Source organism: Dasypus novemcinctus, chromosome 9, assembly GCF_030445035.2.
Source record: "Dasypus novemcinctus isolate mDasNov1 chromosome 9, mDasNov1.1.hap2, whole genome shotgun sequence".
Lineage (NCBI taxonomy): Eukaryota > Metazoa > Chordata > Mammalia > Cingulata > Dasypodidae > Dasypus > Dasypus novemcinctus.
Window position 1 is genome coordinate 110,364,570 of NC_080681.1, and position 22,518 is coordinate 110,387,087.

Below are 22,518 nucleotides of genomic sequence, written 5' to 3' on the forward strand. Positions count from 1 at the left end.
TACTCCAAGGAATTGTGGGCACAAAATAAAAAACTGCACTTTTTACCAATACCAAAAGCAAACGTCACTCATACAATTATATATCAAACACCTTGCACTTTTGAAATTGGAACTCCTTTTCCCAGAAAACACTTGCCATAACCAAGAGAAGACTTTTATTTTTGTGTCAAATGCTACTGGTGCACAACAGAGAATATTGACAATTTACTACAGAATACTTTGCTGTAAATTACAGAATGGGCAGCTCACCAGCCATGTACTAATTTGATAAACTTTCTCATTTGAAACCATGATTCCATAATTAACTATAGTATTGTCTGCCTAACATACAAACAGTCAAGTAACTCATTTTTTAAGTCAAATCTTGGAATAATGTAATTTCTGATGCCCAGTTTGAAGTGTCGAAATTAATCTTTATTAACGTCTAGGCTTTCCCCTCTTCCGATTTTTTCTTTAAAAACACATGCACGAACTGCAGAGAGCCAACTTACATTACATCAAGTGTAGATTTTGGCATAGACCAACAGTCTCTATATGATCTTTCTGCATTACAAGTTTGAAAACTGATGGGATCTATAGGTGCTTAACTATTGTCTTCCTGATGTTACTTCCTAATCATCTAGACCTAAACCGGGTGCTAACTTCCTACAAGAGTGGCATTTGGGAGTGGCATGTGGGACATGCGGGCCTCAGCAAGCGCCCGATCAAGTCCGGATCCTGGGGAACAAGTACGAAGCGGTAACTTCGTCGCCCGCAAGAGATAGGTGGGCAGCCTAAAGGGTTGCTAAGAATCTCCCTTTCTCCAGCCGACTCCAAAAGAGTATAACAAACGGTGATGGAGGAGTTTCACTCTAAGACCCTGCCTCCACACATGCACACACCGTTTTATTGTACGTACACCCTGCCCTCAAAATTCTCAGATTCAAACGTTCTAACTATATTATTATAAGTATTATCTGAGCTCCCCAAGTCGGGCGGGAGCGCTCGCGAACTCTGACCCGGGGCCTTCGCGAAGGCTTAGGACTAGGGGAGAGGACCGTGGAAAACGCGGGGTGGGAGGCGAAGCGCCCGCTTTTTCAAGAGAAGCACCTAAGGCTGTTTTCTGTTCTCTTCCGTCTGAGCCAATCTCCTGGGGCGGTACCCCCAATCCGTTCTCTCTACTGTCCTCCCTCCGCCAGGCTTCCCTCTAGCCTCCCCCCTAGGGACTTCCTCCTCGCGGCTCCACTAGGCCCCAGGACCCGGCGGCGCGCGCAGCGCTCGACCTGCAGGCCCTTTCAAGAGGGCAGACGACGAAGGACCACTCCAGCCCATTCCCGCCGCCATTTTCCGGCGACCGTCGCCGCCGCGTAGGGGGGACGATCCCAGAGGAGGAGACTGCGCAGGGGCGCACCGGATTCCGCCGGAGGGCAGGAGGGAGCGTCCGCCGGAACTGGGAGCCCCTGGAATTTTCGAAGCCTCCCCTCCCTGGCTACTCAGTCCCGAATTTAGGCCTCCCCGATAGGCCCCTCACCTAACACCAGATCCCCGCGCTTCTACTTACGCGGAAGAATCCCGCGTCCATCTTGCCGCCTCGCTCGGAGATCGCTCCCTATCCCAAGGTGCACCGCGCCGCCGCGACGGAGGGAGGGACTGGCAGCGGGAAAGCCGAGCGCCTGGACGCAACGCGCGTCGCTTTCGCTGCCCCCTCCAGCGGACACGAGGCTGCGCCTGCTCAGTGCGATGAGGCTTCGCCACGCGTGCGCACGCGCGCCCTGGGGGGGGGGGCGCCTGCTGTAGGACTCGGAGGGTCCCAGTAGCCAATGGAGGACGCGAGTCTCGCAACTCAGCCAATGGGAAGAAGAGGGATAGTCATCGGACCGCCTCCCTCTAAGAATCCTTTTGTGGCGCGTGACTAGCCTCGTCCGCGCATCGTAATGTGACCCATCCTTCGGCCCGTAGTCGAGGAGGCCTCCCGCCCTGGGGCTCCAAAAAGCGATTGAAGAAAAAGGCTGTTACCTCAGAGTGACGCTGGTGAGCGGCTCGTGTGCAAATAGGAGAGCTACGGCCTTCCCAGTCATTATAAGAGTCGTGAATATGGTGGTTTTACGAGTTTACCGATTAAGTCCGAACTAGGCAGTATAATTGAAATCTGCATTCCAGACCAATTTTCTGGATCCTTCCTCCCCGGCACAAAACTTTTTTTTTCCTTTAAAGAAGCTCCTAAGTGTCCATTAGATTAGTTTCGGTTTCAGCTTCCAGATAATCACATTAAGGGGCAGGAAAGATATGAGAGAGCCTTGGCCCTGCGGCTGCGAGTCGGGGCCGGGGATCTGACGGGGAGAAGCAACTGAGCTCCAGGCTGTCGGGGCTCGTGGCCTTGGCCTGCCTTGCCCAGCTCTGTACCTCCTCAGTACCTTCGCTTTGCCTGCGAGGGCTTCCGGGATTGGATGCACTTTGCCGATTTTTCACTGAGTGCTTTCCTGGCTTTTCTGAGAGAAAACAAGTGTCGCTTTCTCAGAAAGGCCTTCTCATGTATCCCCCCCAACAATTAAAAACCTGGATTTTCCCCAAATCAATCTTGTGTCAGTTGACAAATTCCTTTAGTTGAGCACACAAACTCTGGTGGTATTTTTGACTCCGCTTTCCTTTACATCCCACTTCCAAACCAAAGGAAGTGCCCCGTACGGCTGAAAGGGAGGCATCATTTGCCTGAGCTTCTGCAGTAGGTTCTTAACTGGTCTTCCTGCTTCTACCCTTGCCACTTAGTATCTGCTCTAAATATTGCAGTCAGAGCCATCCTATTAGAAAACCTCAGTTAAACATACCACTCTTCTACTCAAAAACCTTCCAGGGGTTCGTTATTTTTCTCTGAGTAAAAGCCAAAATCTTACCTTATGCTCCTTCTCCCCCACCATTTCCTCTCTGACCTCATCTAGTATCTTAACCCTGCTCACTGCTTGAACTTCCACACCTTCTGCCTCAGGGACTTTGCATTGATTATAACTTTTGTCTAGAATCTACCCCCAGATATCTACTTGGCAAACATCAAATTTATATTCAAATGTCACCTACTCCATGATGCCTACCTGTACTTCCCCATTGAAAATTGCTTGCACTCCCTCTCTGCATCCCTAATGCCCCTTACTCTAATTTTTCCATAGCATTTGCCACCTTTTAATATATGTTTACATATTTTAAATGCTTGTTTATTGTTTAAACACGATAAAGACAGGACTTTTTGTCTGTTTTCACTGATGTGTCCCTAGCACCTTGAACAGTGTCTGGCAGGTAGTACAGACCCGATGAAAACGAGTTGAGTGAAGGAATGAAAGCTTTGTCAGGGTCAAAGAGGGGGATATGATTACCTCAAGGGCTCTGCAGAATAAGCCACTTGACTAGGTAGAACTATGAAATCAGTGTCCCACATTTTACTGACTATTCTTTATGGTTCTAGCCATTTTGTTTTATCCTCACTGTCTGTTTCTTTCCTATGAATCCTGTAAATCCTGGTTTTACTTTTAGTTCTGTCATTGACAACTTTTTTCCTTTCCCTCAGCACAGATGATCTATCTGTACTCTCTTGGTTTCAATTACCTTTCACCTCCCAAATCTATATATCTTAGGCACAGGTCTATCCTTGACCCATATTTTCAGCTTCCTGTTAGAAATGTTTATTTGGGTATCCTGTGGGTACCTCAAATTCAGCATGTCTTAAACTTAATTCATCTTATTCCACTCACCCTCAACTTTCTGTGATTGAGTCAACTTTAATCCCTGCTATCGTTATTCTGTCTTCCTCACATTCTAAGTCACCCCCCAAATCTTGCTTTTTGCTTCTCTTTTTAGCTTGTGAATCTGTTTACTTACCTGTAGGCCCATTACCTCTTTAATTTAGGCAATTGGATTATTGTGTGAATCATTGCAACAACCTATTATCTATATTCACAATGATTTTTTCTAAAATGATAATCTTGATCCTGTCCTTTTTCAATTTAAAACTCTGCAGTGTGTGGAACAGGTATAGCTCAGTGGTTGAAAGCATGCCTCACGTGTACAAGGTCCTGGGTTGAATCCCCAAATAACCCAAACTAGCTATTGTGGCCATAAAGCCCCTGATGATTTGGTCACTGCTCCCTTCTCTAAGCTCATCACATGAGTCAATCCTCTCCCTTCCCCATCTAGGCTGTAAATCCTCTCCCTTCTCCTTCTAAGCTATAGTCACTGAACTATAGACACTTCTCTAATTATGAATAGGTCTGTATGTTGGTAAATCTAAAGTGATGAAGATGTGGCTCAAAATGTCACCTCAGACAAGCCATTTTTGGCCAACCTTCCTAAAGTAGGAAATATGCTCTGTCCTTCAGAGTCACTCCTACTGAAAATGACTCATCCTTTAGGCTGGTATAGCTTTTGTAATTTTCTCACCATTCTCAGCTTTTGTTAACATCTCTTGTTTCCAGCGTGTGCCTCTTCCTTTCAGTTCTCATTTTGTATTTCCTGGCTATAACAGGGCTAACAATCTTTGTAAAATGCCTCAGAAACTAAGTTGAAAATATATAATTCCAGGAACTGTGTACTTCCATACCTCAAGAACTAAGCACAAACTTACCAAAAAAGCTTATGAACTAAAACAATCCAGTAGCTGACATGAAAATGACTAATAGATAGAGGCTGATGCATTTTGCTCTGGAGGGTGTCTTGGACACATCAATGAGTATTAGTTATCTATTGCTGCATAACAAATTACCTCTAAATTTTAGCAGCTTAAAAAAATAAACTTTCCTATCTCACACTGCTTCTGTGAGTTAGGAATCCAGAGTAGCTTAGTTGGGTGGTTCTGGCTTAGCTTCAATATACTGGCTGTCAATATATTGGCCTAAGTTACAGTTATCTGAAGGCTTGACTGGGGTTGGAGGTTCTGTTTCCAAGATGGCTCACTCACATGGCTATTGGCAAAAAGCCTTAATTCTTTGCCATGTGGACATCTCTGTAGGGCTGCTTGAGGGTCCTACAGCTTGGTAGCTGGCCTCCCCCAGAGCAAGTGATCCAAGGGAGAACAAGGCAGAAGCCACAATGTCTTTTATGACCTAACCTCAGAAATCACACACCAACATTTTCACAGTATCCTAATGTTTATACAGGTCATCCCTATTTAGTGTTGGAGGTGACTACACAAGGATATGAATACTAACAGGCAAGGATCACTGGGGTCCATCTTGGAGGCGGTATACCACAGTATTTGTAAGTTGAAAATATATAATTATGGGAGCTGTGCACTTCCAAATCTAGACTGGACTTTATTCTTTCCTCTCAGGACTGTTTTATACATTCTGTCCCCATGGTCTGGAATCAGAATGTATGAATATAATTACAATTTTATTGTTAAAGTTTTAGTAGTAAAATTTTTAAAGTCTGACATTATAGTGTAGGAAAAATAGATTTTAAACATTAGAGAGCCCCTGTAGTCATTATACTACATATTTTTCATACTAAATAGATGCATAGGATTCCTGAATCCCTCTTGACCTTCTCCATGTTTAGTCCATTGCCAATGATAATTGCATGACAGTTTTATTTACTGTTTTTCATTCTACCAACAATTATATTCACTATAAGGATAATTCATTAAGGGTCAGAAATCACTTGGCAATAAAGGAGAATTATAAATTCTATTTATCATCAGCATACCATGCTGTCACAGTATAAGATTTCTAGTTGTTCCTGTATATTAAGTAGCAGATATATAAGATCTGGATATGTGGAGTGGGTATAGCTTAGTGCTTGAGCGCCTCCTTAGCATGTCCAAGGTTCCTGGGTTCAATACCTGGTACCTCCTAAAAAAGAGAAAGAGAGCTTTGGAGGTAGCAGTTTAGTGTTTTCTGCATTGTGCACTTTCCTAGTCTAATCACCAATCACTAGATGGTGCTCTACCCTCTAAGGATAAAATACATCTTCTGGAAGGACGTGTTACTTGAAATAAGTAAACTGTCACAAGGGCATATGATTTGATTGGCTGGTTTTTACTGAGCCCTTACTGTGTGCTCAGCGTGGTGTTTTTTTTGTGTGTGTGTGTTTGTTTTTCACGTGAGTCAGTAAATTTCCTTTATTACATAAAAAAATGATATTACATACAATGGGTATACATGTACAAAATGGATTAAGTTTAAGGACATGTTTTTCTGGGGTACATACATCTCCAAACCACCATATTATGAATTCTAGACTCAGAGGCCAGAATAATAAAAATATGTCTCTTGCTTAAAATCATGTCATTCTGTGTTGGCTATGCAAATCTTTAATTTAAATACACTATGCTTGATGTAGTTTATATATTTTTTTTTAGCAAATTTTTTATTGTCTTTTTTTAATGATACTTAAATCACACAAAATGTTACATTAAAAAATATAAGAGGTCCCCAGATACCCCACTCCCCACCCCAACCCCACTCCTCCCACATCAACAACCTCTTTCATCAGTGTGGCACATTCACTGCATTTGATGAATTCAGCATGGTGTTTTTAGATGGTACAAAGGAAGTTCAAGATGGTACTGGATGAACTTCGAATATAACTAGGAAGATAATAGCAATAGGCATGAAAGAAAAATGTAATGGTCTGCTTTGCTCTCCATCCCAAAGAAAGACCCCCTACAAATGTTATATTCAGGCATTGTGTTGGCATATATATTTTTTACAAAAGGGCTGAAGAACAAGATTAATGCCCATCAAATGGGCAATGAAGAGCCATAATTGGGAGAATTCCTCTTCTGTCTATGTCTACATTCCTAACTGTATTTATTTTTTCTTTCATAATTGAGATTTTGGTTGTTTTGAAGATCAGCACAGATGTTATGAACAATTTGTACACAATTCTTAATGCATGTACCAAAGTTTTTACAATGACTATCCAACTTAAAATTTGGAGGCAAGTTTTCCTTAAGAGGATATCAAGTACCAATATCTTCAAATATTGATAAGCTGTTACATCTTTAAGTCCCACTAATTCACAATTTAATACCATACACATTACATACTCACATTTCCAATCCTTTACAGCACGTAACAAAGTTATTAGAAAAACTGGACTACCATGACTAAAGATGTTTCTGACGGAAAGCTAAGATGAGGGAGTGGTTTTAAGAAACACATCTACTAAAAAACATGGGAATAGAAGTAATTTAAAATGTTCAACACATATTAAATGCATGACTTTGATTCTGAATCACCATTTAGTATGTGTTGTATTATAGAGTATAAAAACTGCCAGCCCCACCTAGTGGAATGTTAACACATAAGACAGTCGAAGCCTCCCATATTCAATATCCCACTATTTTCTGGTTGTACCAAAAAAAAAAAAAAAACAGCAAATGATTTCTTCTCTTTAAAAAAAGCATTTACAGTTAAAAAAATGTGATGAGGTGGGATTCCAATCTCCTTTTTAAAAATATTTCTTCTAGAGCTACTAAAAAACGTGGATTTACAAAATAGCTGATAAAAACATTCCTCTGGATTGTACAAGAAGGGAGAAGCAGGGACCGCTGGTAAGACATGGTATATGATATTAACCAGAGTGACTTCTTTTTCTCCTACTTCATCAGAGGCTGGACTCTTCTCATTTTTAGTTTCTCCATTTTCTGCAGGTAAATCTTATTTAGTTTCTTGGTTAGCCACTTCAGCTTGTTTTCCCTTTGCTCCCCTTTTTCCTTTTGGTTGCACTTTTTTTGTCTGAAGGTTTATCCTTTCCTGCAGCCTTTTTTGAGTTCACTTCCACTTTCCCAGGAGCAGCAGTTTTAGCAGATAGCCTTGCCACCAACTTTTGGGCTCCTTCTCCCGCCCCGCTTTGGCCAAGCTGACCTTCCTCTTGTGCACCTTGGTGATGCTGCGGGACATGGCGCGCCTTTACCAAGCCGGGCTGTTGGCTGCTGCAGCTTCTCCTGGCACCGGAGCTGCTGGGACCAGCAGCAGGGTCCTCTTACTGTATTAGATGACTGTATCTTTCTTTTGTAGTGGATCTTATAATTATAGCAAATGACATTTTTTGAGGGGAGTGTATTATGACAGGCTTTTTGATAAGTGCTTTAAGCACATGAACTAATTGGTATTATCCCCATTTTATAGAAGAGTAAATTGGCTTCAGCAAGAGAAGCTATTTGCCTAAACTCACACAGCCAGCATATGGCAGCACTCACTTTCAGGGCTTGGTCCATCTGCTGAGAGAGAGAGTTGAGACTACAACTTTACAAATGACTTTGCATTTCTATGGGTGTCAAGAAAATAGCTGGAGGGAGAAAGTATAGACAGACTTTATCCTACTGGTGAATGAGTAAACATTCCTTCCTTAATCTTTCTAGAGACTGCGTACAAGTTTGTGCCCAAACCTCTGTGAGAGGAAGGGAAAACCAGAAAGGTTTAGGTCAGTTTTCTCCACCTTCAGACCCGGAACCACTCTGGCAGTGGTGATCATAAGTGGTGTGATACAAATAATCCTTGACTTCATTTAAGGATGAGCATTGGGGAGCCAATGTGGCTCAGTGGTTTGAGCACTGGCTTCCCACATACTAGGTCCCAGTTTCAATTCCTGGCCCCCGTACCTAAAAAAAAAAAATTGAGTGAGCATTAATACTCAGTATTCTTAGTGGTCTTTTTATCTCCAGCTCTTGAACCCAAATTCCCTAGCTGGGCATAGTCCTTACCATATTGTCTTGTAAATGTAGAGCTGGCTAGGCCAGACGCAGGGAACCACTCAGCAAAATATAAATTTGCATATAAACCTTCTCTTATGTAAATCCTGTGGAATTACTGAAGGGTTGTAGTCCAGTGACTCCTGGGCGATAGATAAAGACCCTTATGCCAGGAGTAGAATATTCCGTATAAGAATTATGACTTGAATGTCCCAATTCTAGTTCATGAAGTCGATTTTCCAGGAAGTCACCATGTCTTATCAACATCAACATGTTGGTTCGCCTACATTTAACCTACGGCCAGATGAGTGGGAGTGACTGAGCCATCGTGCAATAATCATATCTAGAATCAACATATTGGTGTTTACTAATATGTCAGTTAGAAATAGAAAGGGTGTGGAAATCATCATCCCTAGGGAAATCTTTCACAGAAAGGAAGCCTTTTATAGAATATAAAATTATAGCGCTTTCCTAGCTCCATGATACTTACTTCCACTGTAGAGTAGCTTTTATTCCTCCACTCTTCTAAGACAGGAAGCAGCTGGGAAAAGAGCAAAGGAGCTTTTATACCTACAAGGCAAACTAATAGGCCATCATAGGTGCCCACTCAGTGTGGCCTTTAATCCTATCCCAAAGAAGTATAGTATATATAAATGTGCTAGGTGTACTATTAGGAAGTTTGGTCTAGAATGGATAGATTAGATGTTTTATATTGGTTAATTTTTTGTGTAAAATATTCTTATAATTAAAAAATAATAACATTTTTAAAAAGCTATACATCTGTTTCCATCAATAAATGTTACAGCTAATGGAGTGGATATAAAACAGTTCACTATATATCTTAGATACCCTATAGCTTTGAAACATGGGGATTGTCATTCTTTCCTGGAAGCTGACTTTTAATTTTCCTTCAACATTTAAAGAGACTTTCAGATATGGAACTTACTCTAGCCTTTGTAGATTATTTCACCCTATATATCTGAGTGGTCCTTCCTGCTTTATCCCAGTTCTGCAGGACAATGAGTCAGGGGAGCCTCAGAAAAATAGATTCTTGGCCCCATCCCCAGAGTTCAGATCTATGTGGAATGCAGGAATCTGCACTTTTAATAAGCATTTACTGGAAATTCTGATAGGACCTCACTTTGAGAAACATTTCTTTAATGTTTTAGTTGTCATTATCTTCCATTTGAAAACTGTCCTTACTTGATTGCAAATTTCCAGAGAGCTTTGGACATTGTAGCAGTTTGATATGGTTATGAATTCCAATAGATATTGGATTATGTTTGTAATCTGGTGTGTACCTGGGCATGATTAAGTTATGATTAGGGCTTTTGATTGGGCAATTTCATTAGGGCGTTGGTGGGTGGGGACTCACAGATAAAAGACAAGGCAAACGACAGAGTTGAGGGTTTCTGATGTTGGAGTTTTGATGTTGGAGTTTGATGCTGAAGTCTTAAGCTGGAGCCTCAGGAAGTCAGCACGCAGAGGAAACAGAAGCAAACTCTGGAAAGAGAGGACCTGAGCCAGGAGAAGAACACAGAAGAGTAAAGATGGCTCCTTCGACATGGCAGAAACCCCAGGCAGAGAGACAGAGCCGTTCACCTGATAGTTTACAGCTGACCTTGTGGAGAGATGCAAAGTCTAGAGAGTCTCATAGTCGACAGCTGACCTTGTGGAGAAAACAGAGGAGCTGAGCCCAGAGGAACCCAGGAAGTCTAAACCCTTGCAGATGTCAGCAGCTATCTTGCTCTGACACATGAAAATAGACTTTGGTTAGGAAAGTAACTTATACTTTATGATCTGGTAACTGTAAGCTCCTACCCCAAATAAATACCCTTTTTAAAACCAACCAATTTCTGGTATTTTGCATCAGCACCCCTTTGGCTGACTAATACAGACATAGTAACTATTCAATAAATTGTTGAATTGTTGAAAAAATGATGGTAAAGGTGTGAATAGGGATGCTTCTCTGTTTTAAGTATCTGAATAATCCTAATAAATCTTGGGATCCTTTATTCCCTAGTTCTAGTATCATATTAAATAAACAGTCCAGAAGTAAAAAAATAAAAATTAATTTCAAATTCCAATTATACTTTTCAAAAACCAGCAGAGAATCCAATTCTGTCTGCTTCTCTACAATTCTCTCATGCTTGCAGCTGCTTTGCTGCCTCTTCCTCTCCAAAAATCCCTGTTCAGTCCCTTTAACTCTGCTCTTTAAAATTAAATATCTTAGTTTAGTCTCTTCAGCCTTTTGAAGATTTCTCTCCCTCACCCATCTCCTGATTTTCCAATACAGAGAAAACCATGAAAGCTGATCCCTTAAGCCAGATTCCTCTGCTTTAGGCTCTGAGGAAAATTTATGTCATTGTATCAGTTTTCCCCTCATAAATTTTGCAGACTTCCACAAAGAAAGGTCAGTGTTTACTATTTCCTTCAGAGGCTCCTTCTACATATAGCCCAACCCCCCCTTTTTTTTTTTTTTTTTTTTGTGGAGTAAACACAATTTCTCCAGTCTGGCTCTGGAAAGACTGCCAAGCTGAGCCATCAAAGTGTCTTCTCTCAAATTTCAGAGTTAACAAGAGCCTCTGCCCACCAAAGTGTGGGAGGCAAACACTCTCACTGTTGGAGACTACTACTAAATACCTCCCTTCAGCTACAGCTCCTCAAAGTTTTGGACAGTCTGCTTTTGTTCCTTGACAAGAACTGTTCCCACCTATAGGAATGCACGAGATAAGGAACAGAATGAACAAAGTGGTTCCAAATTTGATCCATTACAAGCAGCAGTGCTCATTTTCCCACCCCTAGTTTATTAGGCATCAGTTCCAACCTTCTAAGCTGTTCAAAGACCTGGCACCCAAGGTCTGAGCTCTGTCTGGCAGTCTTCTTTCCATGAGCAGTCATGGCAGTCTTCTTTTCTTTTCTCCTCAGCCCTGGCTGGTTTCATTAACAACAATCCTTTTTTTAAATTTTTTTTTATGGTGGTAGTGTTAAACGTTCAGGGTTGACAATAAGACCAGGGACATTTCTTCTTGATTATAAATCCCTCTCACACAAATCTTTGACCATATTCTGCCACTTTGACAGATGGCCCCTATGGTCATGCTGGTCTGAACAGAAGACAAAGTCTAATAGACTTCTGTGAATCTAGCCAGGTGTATCATGCCCACCATATAGTTTTGGCCTTGAGGTCTACTCCCAGGAAAGGGAAGTCTTTTGGACTTTAATCCCACAAAAGCCTTTTTGGGATAGGAGAGTAGAATCATATTTTGATCTCTTGGGTTGCTATGTTAAAAAAAATGAAATTTTACAGACAATTTAGTTATGATCACATGTCAAAATTTTATTATAATTTTGTTGCAAGGAAAAGTTTCTAATATGTGAAATAAAAAATTTATTCTTACTATGGAAAAAGCAAATGGGTAGATAATCATTGTTAGAGGAGATCAGGAAAGGGAAAAAGGGGAAGCGGACTTGGCTCAATGGATAGAGCATCTGTCTACTACATGGGAGGTCCGTGGTTCAAGCCCAGGGCGTCCTTGACCTGTGTGGAGCTGGCCCACACGCAGTGCTGAAGTGCACAAGGAGTGCCATGCCACGCAGGGGTGTCCCCCGCGTAGGGGAGCCCAACGTGCAAGGAGTGCGCCCCACAGGGAGTGCCGACCATCGTGAAAGTTCAGCCTGCCCAGGAGTGGCGCCGCACACACGAAGAGCTGACACAGCAAGATGACGCAACAAAAGACACAGATTCCTGGTGCTGCTGACAAGAATAGAAACGGACACAGAAGAACACACAGCGAATGGACACAGAACAGACAACCGGGGGAGGGTGGGGGGAGGAAGGGGAGAGAAAGAAATAAAAATGAATCTTAAAAAAAAAAGGAAAGGGAAAAAGTACTGGTTCAGGATTGCTAGACTCTTGATTGATAGTTAGATAAAAGTCAATTGGGAAGCGGATGTGGCTCGACTGATAGAGCATCTGCCTACCATATGGAGGTTCCAGGGTTAGATACCCAGGGCCTCCTGACATGTGTAGTAAGCTGGCGCACACTCACTGCTGCTGTGCTCAAAGAGTGCCCTGCCAATCAGGGGCATCCCACGTGCAAGGAGTGCACCCTTTAAGGAGTGCCGCACCACATGAGAAAAACGCAGCCCACCCAGGAGTGGTGCTGCACACACAAAGAGCTGATGTAGCAAGATGATGCGACAAAAAAGAGATAAAGTTTCCATGGACACAGAAGAACGCACAGTAAATGGACATAGAGAGCAGACAACAAGGGGGAAGAGGAGAGAAATAAATAAAATAAATCTTTAAAAAATTGTGTTAAAAAAAAAAGTTAATTGGATGGGTGAGTCTCTGTTTTTCCAGAATAAGTCTTAATCTAATTAAAGTTCACCAGAATATTGCTTAAGCATTTTCTCAAGAATGCTATTGTTTTTTCCTAGAAGGGAGCTTCTGCGTTTTTCCCTAGATCAAGTTTGGGACAATTTTGACAATTTTTCTTTTACTGTGATTGAATAAGTTTATATTTGTGAAGTGCTTAGTATAGTGTACGTGCCTAAAAAGTGTCATAGAAGTGTATGAGGAGAGAGAAGATAGACGGAAGGAAAAGAAAGCTCTGAAAAGTCACATTTCTCTCTTTTGAAGTCTTAACTCATTTCTTAACTTTCATTAAAAAACTTTACAAAACATGGACATTCGCAAAAAGGATTATTGCATATCCTTTCTCTTTTCTGAGACGTTGCCTAGCAGGCCCCACTCAGGGATTATCTGATTCTTTAGAGGACTATATCTTATTTGAGTTAGTTACTATTGATTAAAACATTTTACAACTCTCTAAGTCTAGATATTAGCTGAGAGAAAACTAAGAGAAATGCAAATGATTGTTGTCTAATAGCCATGCAAGTGAATTTTATCTAATAAAAAAGATAACCCTAAAGATTTTAGTTTTATTGCCCTTTGGACATTAACCGGCTTTCCTTTTCTGTCTTTTTTCAGTCTTTTATTCTCTCTATTTAGTTGGTGTCTATCAATCTGTTTTTAAGTTCACTTATCATTTCTTTGTTTGTATTCAACCTGATGTTAATCCCATCCAAATCAGTTTTTTAGGACTAAATTTTAATAGAATGTGGAAGTTTGAACTCTTACACTTTAAACAAAGCCTTGAAATTACAGATGGGTTCAAATTGGTTTTGTGGAAAAACTAGTCTGTAACAAGACCTTGGCATTGACTGTGAAGGGTCCAACTTATTTTTAAAATATATTTTTTAATTTATTTTTAAAAGATACAGAGATCATGTAAAATGTTACATTAAAAAATGTAGGAGGTTCCTAAATGCCCCACTGTCCACCACATCCCCCACTTTTCCCACATCAATAACTTCTTTCATTAGTGTGGTACATTCATTGCATTTGATCAGTACATTTTGTAGCACTGCTACACAGCATGGATTATAGTTTACATTGTAGTTTACACTCTCTCCCAGTCCATTCAGTGGGTAATGGCAAGATATATGATGTCCTGGATCTGTCCCTGCAATGTCATTCAGGACAACTCCAAGTCCAAAAAATGCCCCCATATCATACCTTCTTTTCCCTCTCCCTACCTTTAACAACTCCCATGGCCACTGTCTCCACATCAATGATGTAATTTCTTCCATTGCTAGAGTCACAGTAATTCTGTAGTAGAATACCAGTAAGTCCACTCTAATCCATATGTTATTCCTCCATCCTGAGGACCCTGAGATGGTGATGCCCACTCAACCTCTCAGTTGAGAGGGGGCTTCAATCCCACATGGCTGGTAGATAGGTCTAACATTTTTAAGCAAAATGTACAAAGGTTCCAAATGGGACAGGGTAAGGAATGAGGGACTCTTATATTTACAACAGTTGGCATTTTCTTTTCCTCTTGTTCAGAGGGGTGAGCAGAGAACTGCTCTGATAGCTTCCTTGAATACTGTCTTTAGGCCCTACTGATGTGAGAGCTGAGCATTCTGGATATTTTACAGCGCTCATCTCCTTTACCATCTAAACTCTGGGAATAGATGATGAGGATCAGCTTCTTCAGTCTCTCAATAATTCTTTCCCTTTTTTTTTAAATTTCTCTCCCCTTCTCCCCCCGCCCCCCTCTCCCCGCCGTTGTCTGCTCTTTGTGTTCATTCGCTGTGTGTGTTCTTCTGTGTCCGCTTGTATTCTTGTCAGTGGCACCTGGAATCTGTGTCTTGTTTTGTTGCGTCATCTTGCTGTGTCAGCTCTCTGTGTGTGCAGCCCCACTCCTGGGCAGTCTGCACTTTTTTCGCACTGGGTGGCTCTCCTTGTGGGGCACACTCCTTGTGTGTGGGGCTCCCCTACACGGGGGACACCCCTGCGTGGCATGGCACTCCTTGCACGCATCAACACTGCTCATGGGCCAGTTCTTCACACAGGTCAGGAGGCCCTGGGTTTGATCCTTGGACCTCCCATGTGGTAGGCGGACACCCTATCTTTTGGGCCAAATCCACTTCCCTCTCAATCATTCTTTTATCATCTTTAAAATCAAGTTTCATTCCCACTAGAATGATGGGAGAGTCAGGATAATAGTACTGCACTTCAAGATATCACTTTACATGGGATCTTTCAAATGATGCAGGACTCGCAAGTAAAAAGCAAATTAAGAATTCATCTGTTTGCAGATAGGATATGGGACATAATCTGTCATAATATCCTTATCTAGCTGTATTTTATAAGCCCAGATTCACCAGTTTTCCCTCTACCATATTATTGGCAGAATAGTTGTGGTTGTTTGAAACTGTATGTACCCTCAGAAAATCATGTTCTTAAAGCTAATCCATTTTTTGTGGGTGTAAATCTATTATAAGTAAGACTTTTTGATTAGGTTACTTCAGGTAAGGCATGGCCCAAAGTTGGTCTTAATTTTCTTACTGGAATCGTTCATAAACAGGATGAATATAGAAAGAGAAAGTCATGGAAGCAAGAAACTGAAAGCAACAAAACCAGAAGAGAAGGGAGAGACTAGCAGATGCTGCCATGTGACAGAGGAGTCCAGGATCATCAGTAACTGGTCTTCCGGAAGAAAGCATTGTCTTGATGATGCCTTGATTTGGGCATTCTCACAGTCTCAACTGTAAGCCAATAAATTCCCATTGTTAAAAGTCAACCCATTTTATGGTATCTGCTTTGAGCAGCTTAGCAAACTAAAACAGTTGTCAAAGATAGTGGGAATATGTTCTCCAGGAAATGCATTAGTTTTGTAAGTGATCAGTAGGCACGTTTTCATCTATAGTTCTGTTTCCCACCACCATACACTTGATGCTTGCATCTGGTCCATGATGGTGATAGTTGCTGAGGTGAGGATAGCAGGCTTGGGATGTCGTGGGCTTGCGGTACAGTGGGGCATGGGGTGCCTGGACTGCTGCCCATGCTGCCTGGCCCTCAGTGCACTGTAAGCCAAAGCCCAGTGGGAGCCACCATCAAAAGCTAAAGGAAAACTGTAGAGGAACCAGAAATGGCCTTTCTACTCCTCTCTGGCTTCTACTCCCCGGTGCTGGCACCACTGCTGTAGGTTCTGGGACAGGGCCATTTTGTCCTGCGCCACTCTCAGAGCTTCCTTTTGGCTTCCATCCAAATCATTTTGTTTGCAGATATTGTATTTTCAGTTCTAGAATTTCCATTTGTTTCTTTTTTATAGTTTCTAGATCTCTCCTGAAATTTCTCATCTCTTAAGCCACCATGTTGATCTTTTCCTATAGACTTTTTAAAAAAAGATTTATTTATATTAAATTTCCCCCCTTCCCTCTTCCTGTTCTGTTGTTTTTGCTGTCTGTGTTGTCTTCTCTTCTCATTTTCTCTCCTCTAGGATTCACCAGGATTCAATCCTGGAGACCTCTGATAGGGAGAGAGATTCCCTGTCAATTGTGCCACCTCAGTTCCTGGTTTCTGTTGTGCTTCACCTTGACTGTCCCCTTGTCTCTCTTTTGATGCATCATCATCTTGCTGCATGACTCACTTGCTTGGGGCACTGGCTTACCACACGGGCCCTTGCACGGGCACTGGCTTGCCAAATGGGCATGCTTTCTCTTCTTTGTTTTCACTAGGAGGCCCCAGGGATTGAACCCAGGTCCTCCCATATGGTAGGTGGAAGCTCTGTCACTTGAGTCACATCTGCTTCCCTTCCTATAAACTCTTGAACTAATTTATCATTGTTTTTCAGATTCTTTGTTAATTCCAATGTCTGGGTCCTTTGTGGTCTCTTTCTGTTTTCTGATTTTTCTCTTCATTACAAGTCACAATTTCCTTTTTGTCTTATGTCTAATAATTTTTATTATATAGTAGACATTGTGGATGATATGTCATAGAGACTAGATCCTATTATCTTCCATCAAAGAGTGTTGATTTTTATTCTAGCAGGCAGTCAAATTACTGACAGATCACCTCAAACATGGAGGCTTGATTTAATGCATTGCTAGCATAGACACATTTCAGTATTTGGAGTCTCAGAAGGAGAGGCAGAAATAATAGGGTAATTTTTTTTTTTAAGAAATAGCCAATTGAGAGCTACAGCATCCTTTAGTTTTTGAAATGACTGTTCTAAGTTTCCAATCAGCTTGAATAAATATAAAAATACTCCTGCCAAAAAAAAAAAATAGCCCAAAAATTTTCCAAATTTAACTTAAAAAGACAGTACCCAAAGATCCAGGAAGCTCAGCAGACACCAAGGAACATAGATATGAAGATCATTGTTAAATTATTGAAAACCAGAGATCAAGAGGAAATATTAAAACAACCAGAGAAAATACATGTCTTATAAACAAGGGAACAACGATAAGAATAACAGTGATTTCTTATCTGACTGGAGGCCAAAAGACAATGAAACTACATCTTTTAAGTGCTGAAACCCAAAAACAAAACAAAACAAAAACAAAAACAAATACCAGTCTACCTAGAATTCTATCCAGTGGAAATAACTTTCAAAAATAAAGGTGAAATAAAGATATTTTCTGATAAATGAAAACTTAATGGATTTGTCACCAGGAGACCTTTACTACAAGAAATTCTAAAGGGCATTCTCTTAGCTGAAGGGAAATAATAGTAGGAAATTCAGATCTACAGGAAGGAAGGAAGGAAGAACATGGGAAATGGTAAATAAGTGGGTGAATATTTTAAAAAGCTAATTTTTTGTTCTTAAATTCTTGAAAAGTCCAATGACTATTTAGAACAACAAAAGTAACTGTAAATTGAGTTTTTAAAAACATATGTAGGAAACGGACTTTGGCCCAGTGGTTAGGGCGTCCATCTACCATATGGGAGGTCCGCGGTTCAAACCCCGGGCCTCCTTGACCCGTGTGGAGCTGGCCATGCGCAGTGTTGATGCGCGCAAGGAGTGCCGTGCCACGCAAGGGTGTCCCCGCGTGGGGGAGCCCCACGCGCAAGGAGTGTGCCCGTGAGGAAAAGCCGCCCAGCGTGAAAAGAAAGAGCAGCCTGCCCAGGAATGGCACCGCCCACACTTTCCGTGCCGCTGACGACAACAGAAGCGGACAAAGAAACAAGACGCAGCAAATAGACACCAAGAACAGACAACCAGGGGAGGGGGGGGGAAATTAAATAAATAAATAAATCTTTAAAAAAAAAAAACAAAAAAACAAAAAAAAAAACATATGTAGATATAAAACATATGTTTTTTTTTAAAAACATATGTAGATGTGTTAACAATAGCGCAAAGGACAGGAGAGACATAAATGGAATTATATACTTGTAAAGATGTCAATATTCCACAAATTGATTTATCTTTATCTTCAATTAATTTAATAAAATCCTAACAGAGTTTTTTGAGGAACTTGAAAGCTGATTTCGAAATTTAAATAGAGGATAAATTTAAATAGAAGATAAATGGAATAGCATTTCTACTCTAAGACACTGCTGAAGAGAAAGAGTGAGGAGGCCTTGCCCTACTGGATTAATTAAGACAATGTAGTATCTGTATAGGGATTGACAAACTTATCAAGGAAACACAATAGTGTATGTTGTAGAAAAAGACCAGCAAGTATATTAAAACCTGACATAAATAGATAGTTAATGAATGTGCCTATAAGATAAAGGAATGGCTCTCTCTCTTTTTTAAAATTTATTTCTTCCCCCTTATTGTTTTGTGCTTGCTGTCTGCTTTCAGTGTCCCTTTGCTGTGTGTTCTTCTGTGTCCGCTTGTCTTCTTTTTAGGTGGTATTTTGCTTGCAATATGCTTGTCTTGTTATTGCCTATACATCTTTGTGAGTTTGTCTAGGGCAGGGCCTCTTTCCATACCTCTCCTAGCTGTTGTAGGCATAAACGCTGCTGTGGGAACTGGGGTTGTCAACTTTTACCAAACCCAGCTTGTCTACCACAATCTCTCCTTAGAGTTAACTAACAGCATAAAAGAACTCTAGGAAGAATGCTGTTCCCCATCAACCTTGGAAGGCTGCAGCCTCTGAAGGCAACTGGCCTTTCTCTTGTGATTCAGTATGTCATGGCTGGCCCCCCTTTTTTGGGTCCACTTATTTATCCTTTAAGTAGGACCATGAATCTTAAATTCTAAGTTTATTTCTTCCAGAATCAGTGCCTTTCAAAATAAGATAATACTCATGTGGGGATTTTATTCAGTTCCAACCATGGTGCTGGACCTGTCTTTCCTCAACCTCAGTAGAATAGCCAGAGGGTTTACACTCTGTTAGGCAGGGCCTACTCCCCATAACTGCAGGAAGTAGCTACAGAAGAATGACCATCACCCTTCAGCTACCCCTTAAAAATAAGGGTGTAAACTCTCTGAGTGGGGAGTTGAGGAAGGCTAATGAAAGAGGGAAGGCAGACTACATGGCTGCAAAACCCCACCTGGAAACCTCCTGAGGGGAAGGCTGCTGGAAAGATCCCACAAGACCTTGGCTACGAGATCCCATTTGGAACTCTTTCCAGGGTCAAAGAGAGGCCACAGATAATTCCAAATGGGCCTCCTCATTGGGCCCCTGAGAGCTAACAGGCAAAGATTGTAAGGCAACCCATCAGAACAGCAAATAGCTGGGGCCCCTCACCAAGATTGTGAAAGGGGAGGAATAAAGGTTTTAAAATCCTAAATTGGAGCCCCCATGTGGGCAATTTACCCTGCAGCATGCTCACAATCCACATCTTGGATTGTGTATTGTTACTTCTTAATAAATTCTTTACTCTCTTGCCTGAAAAACAAACAAAAAACAAAACAAAACAAAAACCTTGACATAAGACAAACGTAGCATGAAAGATACTTGGGAAAGGAAAAGTGGCACTTGGACAATTGATTAACCATTTGAACAAAATGAAATTGGATCACCCTATACACAAAGGCAATTCCCAGTAGGTTAAAGATTTACATGTGAAAGGTAAAATAAAAAAAAACAATAACAGTCTTCTTTAAGGCTGTTTTAGTTTGCCAAAAGCTGCTGGTACGTCCTTAAAAAAAAAAGCTTACAGTTCTGAGGCTGGGAAAAATGAAAAATGTCCAAATCAACGTTTTATCAGGTGATGCTTTTCTCCCCAAGGACTGGCTGCTGGTAGTCCTGTATTCCTCTCACGTGGCAGGGCACAATGGTGGCACTTCCCATCTCTGCCTTCTCCTGCAGGCTCACTTTCTCCCTGAGCTCGACGGTGGGCAATCAGGCAATGCTTTTCTCCCCAAGGACTAGCTGCTGGTAGTCCTTTATTCTTCTCACATGTCAGGACATAATGGCAATGTCTACTTGTCTCTCTCCTCTCCCCCAGGCCTTGTTGCTAGTTCTGCTTTGGGTTGCTCTGTTTCCTGACTTTCTTTCTCATTTATTTGCTCGTTGTTTTTTTTTGTTGTTTGTTTTTAGGAGGCACTGGATACCGAACTGGGACCTCCCATGTGGGATGTAGGTGCTCAACCACTTGAGCCACATCCACTCCCTCTGTGGTTTTTTCATTCCCCCATTTATAAAAGACTCCAGTAGGTAGATCAAGACCAACCCTGAGTCCCACAACCTAATCTTAACTGAAGTAATTTAAATCAAAAGGTTCACAATAGGTTCAATTTAAGAACATAATTTTCTGGGGTCCACATAAAAGACTTAAACCAACACAAAGGCCTAAGCATAGGGAAGACTTTCTTAAATAAGATATCAGAAAAAGTACTAGCTGGGAGGCAGATGTGGCTCAATGGATAGAGCGTCCATCTACCACATGGGAGGTCCAGGGTTCAAACCCAGGGCCTCCTGACCCGTGTGGTGAGTTGGCCCATGCGCAGTGCTGATGCATGCAAGGAGCGCCGTGCCATGCAGGGGTGTCTCCTGCATAAGGGAGCCCCACACGCAAGGAATGCACCCCATAATGAGAGCTGCCCAGCATGAAAAAAATGCAGCCTGCCCAGGAGGGGCGCCGCACACACGGAGAGCTGACGCAGCAAGATGATGCAATAAAAAGAGACACAGATTCCGGGTGTTGCTGACAAGAATACGAGCAGACACAGAAGAACACATAGCGAATGGACACAGAGAGCAAACAACGGGGGGGGGGGGGAGGGGCGGGGCAGGGGAGAGATTAAAAAAGGTCACTAAAAAAAGTACTACCTATAAAATTTAAAAATATATACATTAAGTTAAATACATTTGTTCATCAAAAGATATAAAGAGAATTAAAAGACAAGTTGCAAACTAGGAGGACATATTTGCATCAGTATTACCACAACTGAGAAAAGATTAGTGTCTAGAATATATTTTTTAACATATTACAAACTAATGAGAAGACAACCCAATAGGAAAATGGGCAAATACTTGAATGTCCAACCTATCAACATGTGACAATATGCTTAAACTCACTAGTAATGCAGAAAATGCAAATTAAGATAGAAAGACTAATTTACGTTTGATTGTTAAAAACTAGAAAGTCTTAAAATGAAGTATTGGCGAAGATATGGATCAAGTGAAATTTTTTAAAAAAGAGTTATTATTTATTTATTTTGTATTTCTCTCCCCTTTCCCCCCCACTCCCCCATTGTCTGCTCTCTGTGTCCATTTGCTGTGTGTTCCTCTGTGTCTGCTTGCATTCTTGTTAGTGGCACTGGGAATCTGTGTCTCCATTTGTTGTGTCATCTTGCTGCATCAGCTCTCCATGTGTGCTGCACTTTTTTTGTGTGGGGTGACTCTCCTTGAGGGGCACACACCTTGTGCATGGGGCTACCCTCCATGGGGGACACCCCTGCGTGGCACGGCACTCCTTGTACACATCAGCACTGTGCATGGGCCAGCACACCACACAGGTCAGGAGGCCCTGGGTTTGAACCCTGGACCTCCCATATGGTAGGCAGTTGTTCTATCAATTGAACCAAATCTGTTTCCCTCTGTTATTTAAGATAAGAAATAAAATGAGGCCACCAGAGGTGTGAGTTAGGTAGCAATGAAACCTTGGGACCATGTCCTGAGACACTCCATTATTTGCAATTACGGAAGGTGACAAGGAGCCAGGAAAAGAGACTAAAAGGAATAGCCACTGGGGTAGGAAGAAAATCAAGAGAGGGTGGGAGTCCTGAAGGCCAAGCAAGAAAGTATATTCATCAAAAATAAACCCATCCATCTATGGCCAATTCATTTTCTACAAGAGTGCCAAAATGTTCAATGGGGAAAGAATAGTTTGTTCAACAAATGGTGCTGGGAAAACTGGATATTCACATACATAAGAATGAAGTTGGATTCTTATCTAAGAAAACTTAACAAAATAGATCAAGGATCTAAATATAAGAGTTAAAACCATAAAACTCTTAGAAGAAAATGTAGGGGATAAACCTTCCCAGCCTTGTATTAGGCAGGGGATTCTTAGATATGATACCAAAACACAAGCAACAAAAGAG

General features: G+C 41.5%; 1 protein-coding gene and 2 long non-coding RNA genes across 45 annotated transcripts in view; 1 reads left to right on the forward strand and 2 right to left on the reverse strand.

The window, feature by feature from the left end:
• SRRM1 (serine and arginine repetitive matrix 1) overlaps positions 1–1,736 on the reverse strand; it is a 30,864-nt gene extending 29,128 nt beyond the window's left edge. For 32 of the 43 annotated variants that reach the window (XM_058304106.2, XM_058304112.2, XM_058304104.2 and 29 more), the window contains exon 1: positions 1,541–1,709. In XM_058304106.2, coding sequence (XP_058160089.1) covers positions 1,541–1,561 — 21 coding nt within the window. In that variant the 5' untranslated portion in view covers positions 1,562–1,709. Of the gene's footprint in view, positions 1–1,540 lie in introns of all 43 variants that reach the window. The other 11 variants (XM_071217637.1, XM_071217636.1, XM_071217635.1 and 8 more) reach the window with 7 other exon arrangements.
• Positions 1,737–5,125: 3,389 nt separating this feature from the next.
• LOC131279818 (uncharacterized) lies at positions 5,126–15,813 on the forward strand. Its single transcript, XR_011649728.1, has 2 exons — positions 5,126–5,220; positions 15,598–15,813. It is a non-coding gene; the product is annotated as an uncharacterized lncRNA (long non-coding RNA).
• On the reverse strand, positions 6,410–10,174 carry LOC139439621 (uncharacterized). The gene is made up of 3 exons (XR_011649569.1): positions 10,035–10,174; positions 9,150–9,200; positions 6,410–8,569 (listed from the first exon to the last, which is right to left on the reverse strand). It is a non-coding gene; the product is annotated as an uncharacterized lncRNA (long non-coding RNA).
• Positions 15,814–22,518: the final 6,705 nt, after the last annotated feature.